This window comes from Ceratina calcarata, unplaced genomic scaffold (genome assembly GCF_001652005.2).
Source record: "Ceratina calcarata isolate Rehan_Ccalc_2016 unplaced genomic scaffold, ASM165200v1 scaffold303, whole genome shotgun sequence".
NCBI classification, from domain to species: Eukaryota; Metazoa; Arthropoda; class Insecta; order Hymenoptera; family Apidae; genus Ceratina; species Ceratina calcarata.
Window position 1 is genome coordinate 68,931 of NW_017152797.1, and position 6,680 is coordinate 75,610.

Below are 6,680 nucleotides of genomic sequence, written 5' to 3' on the forward strand. Positions count from 1 at the left end.
TACTAATTTAATATCTGCTTACTTATTAATATATTTTTTCATTACCCTGTTAATACTATTTCATCCAAATTATTTAACTCCAGGATGGATTTTTTGCTGAATGAATAACTTGATAATTAGATTACTATCTTTGCTAAGCCGAGTATTATACGAAATTGGATTTTTCATTGGATAGGGGAGTTGTACGACCGTTAAGGTTTCGTGACTATAAAATGAAGCACAGGTTCTCGTGCACAATTTCTTACGAAACAGTGATAAACATTACAATTTTTTTCAGATTCATTATGTTCGTTGTGATTGTCAAACACAATTTATGAAGGTATTTCCCTGTTACCGTTTATTGATTACGTTCTTCACATCTTATTTGCAGATTGACTACAACTTTCTTTTATATTTTGAATAAATAGAGAAATTAAATGTTAATCAATTTCTAGAAGACACTTGTCTTTATTAATTGTCAGTATAGGATAGGCAATATTTACATTTTTTATACGAATGTTACTGCGGTGATTAAAATTAATACTAAACTAAAAGGAGTGATTGCACAAAAAAAGAAACGCTGTATGTGATACATTAAAGTATAAAAAATATCAAAAGTATATGCATATTAAAAATCATAATTGAGACCGTGTTTCATAATACTTTACCTTGTTATTTTCTTCTTTAATTCTGATAGAATAATCTCGACGAAATAAAGCTATCGGCGTACATGCATTTCAAACACTGTTAGATTGGTTTAAGCATACCAAATAGATGTGAGACACGTGTACGAAGTTAGAGAATTTATAACGTTGTTCTCCCCACGTTTATAGTTTAAATTTGCAGAAGCGTGTCTTCCTGCACGCTAGCTTTGGTGCATGCACTATCCTCGAACAGCAATTTACGAGAAGCTGACGACATATCACGTGAAGATTTTGCAGTAGCCTGTCTCGTACTTACAAGAAGAAGAAATGATCGTAAGTGGATCATGAATATTCACAGGATTCACGAATGTGTTTTATCGAACACGTGCTCTACGAAGTTATCTGTTATTCCTAATGCGAGCCTAATCACTGACTTCTTTACAATTTATTTACATCGCTGATCGTGAAGAGCATTAAAATTTTATAATGTTACTGTTCAAGTTTAAGGCAATCGGAATTGCTTTTGAAGAGAAAGGTCAGACAGTAGGTTACATTATATACAGGATGGGCACATAAATGAAACTAATTTACTTGCACTGTTTTATCAATAACCAGGCAAAAACAATGCAAAATATGGATTGACGGGAATATACTGTCTGTCCTTATATGAGAATATTTTTCGGTCGTCAGGTACCTCTTCAGAAAGAGGAAAATCAAACCTCGCGCTGTCTGGTCATTATTTCAATCGAAACAATCTGTTTTGGATATAAAATCGCTTATAAGTAGAGACATTAGTAACTACGATTTTTCGTCCATATTATAACACTCATTTGACTAAATCTCAGCATATTCTGATTAAATCACGACCAGACCGTGCCAGATTTGACTAAAGGATATAAGGACGAAAAGTCTATTTCCATAAACTCATATTTTTGGTTAATTTTGTGAGTAATATTGATAGTATGATTGAGAAGCAGCCTTATCGCGCTGCCATCAGAGTCTGCCCCCTTAAGAGGGTGAATATACCGATGGCCTTCTGTGACGGAAATGTTGTAGACAAAAAATAAACCGGAAAACGTTTTTAAGTATCGCTAAACACGAATCGGAATTAATTCGGATATGAAGCACGCATGAAATAAATATATTATGTTGAAATGAAATGGGACGTACAGTCGGAGGGTTGAAGCACGATCCATGGCCCTCGGTTGTTGCATATCGTGTTTGAAAACAGAATATGTTAACCTTTGGGATATGTAAAAATAGCAGAAAGTCATTAGCGGACCACAATTTTCAAGCGTTGTGCATTGTAACACATGTACCGGCCAGATTGTAAAAGCAAATGACTTTAAATCCACTCGATTCCGCGTACATTGGCGTAATTAGGATTTATTGCTGAGGTGGTCAAGCCCTCCCACAGCTTTCACTATTTTTTGCTTTTAGTTCCATTGCACACTGCATTAAATTTATATTTACAGTTATAAATTTATATTTATAGTTTACAATTTATTTCTCATAAGAGGAGTGTAAGATTTTATTGAATATGTATGTTTCCATACAGAGTGATTCTCGTAATGTACTTTATTAGCCATCTTTGCCATTGTGGGATTTACAATTTTTACATATATTCCGACATAACAGCTAAAATAACATTCTCTGAGAAATAAAAATCTAGAATCAAATAGCGTGAACACATATTTTCACTTGATTATCGGTAAACCAGTACAAAAAAACGTCAGAAATTTATCGAGAAATGTTAGGAAAGTCAAGTATCCACCCCAGTCCAAGACGACAGATCATGTTTAGAAATAGTTATTGATAGATTTTTCATGTTATTAACCTGGAATATCTTGATACCTTAAAGTTAATTCAGTTCCCTCAAATTTTATCGAAGCGTCGAGTTCAGCCAAAGATATGCATTATAAGAGCAGGCTATTCATGTGACGTAATATCTACTAGAATAATCGAAGAGCTCGTCGTTCACTTGTAATCAGATTCAGGAAGTGTAATGGGAAACATTTCGAACATCACTTTAATTAAAACTTATTTTCAGAATATCTCGGTAAATAATAAGTCTAAACTCTATGTCGTCTAATATCGTTGTACCAAAAACTTCCAAATTCAGTAAGATATGTTTGGCTGTCCCTTTAAAAAAAATAAATGTTTCATTAAATAAAATTGCAGGAACTATAGAATAGGAGGTTCTACATTCTCATACAAAAATAAACTTTTTATATTGCTTTGATGAACTGATTAAAAGTAAATAACGTCATAATATATCCTTAAAATCGTTCGCGTAAAAATTTATATTCTTTCATTTTTTCAAGCTTTCAATAAATCTTAATTTAAGTGTCCTTTATGTGTTTAAAAATTGAATACTCGTTATACTATTAATAGTCGAAATATTCAATCATATAATCAAAAGCTTCTTCAAACGAGACATTTTTGTTACATAGTAACAAGAAAGTTTTATAGTTATAGAAATAATTTGCAATTAATCCGGAGGTGGCTTACAATATTTGTTTTCGAGAAATAGTCGTCCAAAGTGAGTAATTTAACTGATTTTTTGGTTAGTCGCGAATGACGAAAGAGAAAGACGTTAATAAAAAAATGTGACATCGATCCGCTCGTTGTATGAATGCGAAGTGGAAAGCTGAAATAATAACGAATTAAACGCTAATGATTTCAGGAATTGATTATAAGTTGAGCACGACTGCTTATCGCGAACGTTCTTAAGTAATTTCTATACTACTTAAATCTCGATTTACCTGCGCCAATGTCTACGTAGAGAACTCGTAATTTCTGATTCGTTTTCTCGGGAATGCTTATACAATTTTCACTGCAACAAGTTGTTAATATACTGTATCCGAGCATGCAATCGGATAATTAAATTAACGTCGAGAACGGTACCATCGACGGATAAATAGAAAAAGATTCTCGGTACCAATAGAATTGTTTGTAATTACTGTAATGCGCAAGTGTACAGCTTGCAGTTATGCTCGCAATCGTGGATATTCAAATAGTAAGTTGATCATAAAAAGTTTCAAAGGTATGTGCGTTCCTCGATAAGGATCTCCCTAAAAAAAAAAAACACGGTAGGACTGACCTACTTTGCTAAGTTCGTAATCGCTGACCGACCAATTGTAATTAGCTATTAGCCTACGTATGGAAACGTTATCAGAGTTACTCTAGTATAAATCGTTACGTATTAGCATAAATAAGTTCAAGGCCCATGCGAAAGCTTTATGTGAATGATGCATTAACTTACCTGCGACATGATTTTGTCAAATATACCGACAAGCTTTTTACGCGTCTGATATTTCTTATTCTAGCTGCTAATTAACGGGATAATGAAACAAACTAATACACTAATTTTGTTCAAACCATTTCAATTTACATTTACACGTGTTAAAAAATTGATCAAAGTACGCTTGATATTTAAGTTACAATTGCAGTTATAGTATAGCGTTTGTAGTATAGTATAGTAATTGTAGTAACAGTATAGCGTTTGTTGTATTCCTTGAAGTCTTCCGACGGGCAACCTGTGGCCGTCGAACTTTAAAGCAAGAAATTGCTTTTAATATTTGTCAGTTAGAGCCGAAGTCTTCTTTGAATCTATTCAATAATATTCCTACAAAAATAATAATGGCTACAACATATGTTAAATATAAATGTTAAATTTTAAGATTACATATTTAAGTAGAATGTAAGCTCGCAATTTATCAATACGTTTAATATAAAAATTGCGCTAGTTATGTGCATGTGTATGCGATTAATCTATACATATACATATGTATACATTTCCATGGTTTGCATTGAGACTAGTTGAATACTTACATCATTATCAGCGAATAATTGATCTGATCAAAATCAGGATGAGTTCGATTTCAGAAACTCTGCCAAAGTGTCCTCATGTTTTATCAAGAATGCCTCCATATCTGAATAATCTCCATCTGTAGGAAAAGACGGTATTTGTACTCTGTCATTTTCGTTCTTCTTTTTATTAAGTAATGAACGGGTTCTAAAGTCAAAAGGAGCAGTTAAACCTAGCATAGTTCTCTCAAATGATTCTCGCTCATTTAAAATTTCTTTCTGCTCATACGAATCAATTGTGTCACCCATGGATTGGTCGTAATAATCCATCCCCATCCGGAATGAAGGATATAGGAATGACCGTTTATAGGAATTGAACAATCTGTCGATCAATTCCGATTCGTCAGCTTCTTTAATTTCTGTTAATTCAGGTACCCAATCAAAGTTTTCATTGCGATGAAGATCGGGACGATCATTATTCGTATTCGTTTTCGAATCATCGGGAAAAACCAACACATCATCACAAACGACTATATCATCGTCAACGGGATGAACACCTTCTTCAGCAGAAGGTAATCGTTCATCGGAATTTTCATCTACGGTAGATTTTTCATCTACGGTGGATTTTTCGTCTACGGTGGATTTTTCATCTACGGTGGATTTTTCATCTACGGTGGATTTTTCGTCTACGGTAGATTTTTCATCTGCGGTGGATGTTTCATCTACGGTGGATGTTTCATCTACGGTGGATGTTTCATCTACGATGGATTTTTCATCTACGATGGATTTTTCATCTACGGTGGATTTTTCATCTTGCGAATCATTATCAGATCCGTGCGTCATCATCTGGGCATTTTGCAGCATTAACGAGAGCAGAAGATAATTTTCCAGAAACTCTTCTTTGCGTTCCAACTCTTCAAGTATCTTTGTACTCTCCGTCGGATCGGTTGCAGTTTCCGTTTGTTCAACAACTTCTATAGTCGAGTCCGAATTAACAATCGTAGTTACAGGATCTGTTGCCGCATTGTTAGTAGTACTTTCCGTATGTTCTTCGTTCATTTCGCTGTCTTTTGTCATAGCGACAGCGACGATGGTGGTTTCGTCAACCTCGGTAATCTTTTCTGGCCGCCCTGTTTCTGCTTGCAACACATTTTTTGTCTGCGTCGTAACGTCGTCGTCGGACTTCCAAGATGTCGCAGTGGTGCTAGTTTTATCGTATATCGAATGTTGCCCGAGTAAACTTCCCGATTCCGGTTCGCGAATGCTGTCCACGACCTTGACTTCCATCGATTCGATGCGATAAGTCTGCCATGTTGAGTAACAGGCCCATCCGACGAACAGTAACAGTTCTAAGTACAGTATCAGCTTCACGCATTCTATCAGCCGCTTGCAGACGCTACTCTTTCTCGTCGACTTCGAATCCGATGGAATTTCCCCACTGCAAATTGATCCTTCCTCCGCGCCTACGAGCTTATCTGATCGAAGTAAAATAATTTCATTTCAGTTGACTAAACGATTAACGGGTATTTATTCTAAACTCTGAGAAAAAATTTGGCACAATCATTTTAAATCTCTCCTTGAACCATGTTCTTTTAGCTAAAAAAGTTAATAAAAAATAATCACGCTTCGTGGTCCATCTTGTATAATTCGTAAATTTTACTTTATACTTTTTGAAATAATCAGGTTTTAATGAACCAAAATGCATTGTCCTAAAATATTTATAATCTACCTCGTGTTTATTAATCTCTTTTCTCATTATATATAAATATAATACATTTTGAAATTATGTCTTAATTAACTAAATAGAATTGTCTTGTACGATTAATAAATATCTATTGTAAGATATTTTTAGTATACGTAACATTCATTAATTATTTTCTTTAGTATATATAATATGTTATATTTTATACTTTTTGATTGATCGTTCTTTTTGATGGTATATTAATTCACTTGTGTATGATGGAATACAGAGGCAAAATTTCAAATTACTTTCCACGGAAACATGTCAAATATGAGAACAAAAGAAATGAACCTACCGTTACTCGTGCTCCAATGGTCCTTCATGATGAACGTTCAGCTATAAACTAACCGCAGCGGAGGAAACAACATTAAGTGGTAAACGCAAAAGTATGAATTAACCTCGACCTGACAAAGTTTAAAGTAAATATAAGTAAAAAGCTCGTCATACGTGATAAAACCAGCTTCTCCTACCACCACGTATTCGTCGCTATGAGGAAGATGTCTACG

General features: G+C 34.3%; 1 protein-coding gene across 2 annotated transcripts; it reads right to left on the minus strand.

Moving 5' to 3' along the window:
- Window positions 1-4,140: 4,140 nt before the first annotated feature.
- On the minus strand, window positions 4,141-6,574 carry LOC108624223 (cell fusion protein cfr1). Of its 2 annotated transcripts, XM_018023369.2 has the most exons (4): window positions 6,470-6,574; window positions 4,667-5,908; window positions 4,458-4,573; window positions 4,141-4,251 (listed from the first exon to the last, which is right to left on the minus strand). In XM_018023369.2, the coding sequence occupies exons 1-3, from the start codon at window positions 6,495-6,497 to the stop codon at window positions 4,491-4,493; spliced, it is 1,353 nt and encodes a 450-aa protein (XP_017878858.1). In that variant the 5' UTR covers window positions 6,498-6,574; the 3' UTR covers window positions 4,141-4,251; window positions 4,458-4,490. The 2 variants fall into 2 exon arrangements, with proteins under 2 accessions (XP_017878858.1, XP_017878857.1); XM_018023368.2 differs by having other exon boundaries at window positions 4,458-5,908.
- Between the last annotated feature and the right edge of the window lie 106 nt (window positions 6,575-6,680).

What these genes read in the sequence shown, in the direction of transcription:
- LOC108624223 (XM_018023368.2), bottom strand. Translation starts at nt 6,497, where the DNA reads ATGAAGGACCATTGGAGCACGAGTAACG. An exon ending in CCATTGGAGCACGAGTAACG is followed by an intron (nt 5,909 to 6,469) that starts GTAGGTTCATTT and finishes TACTTCGATCAG; the next exon opens with ATAAGCTCGTAGGCGCGGAG.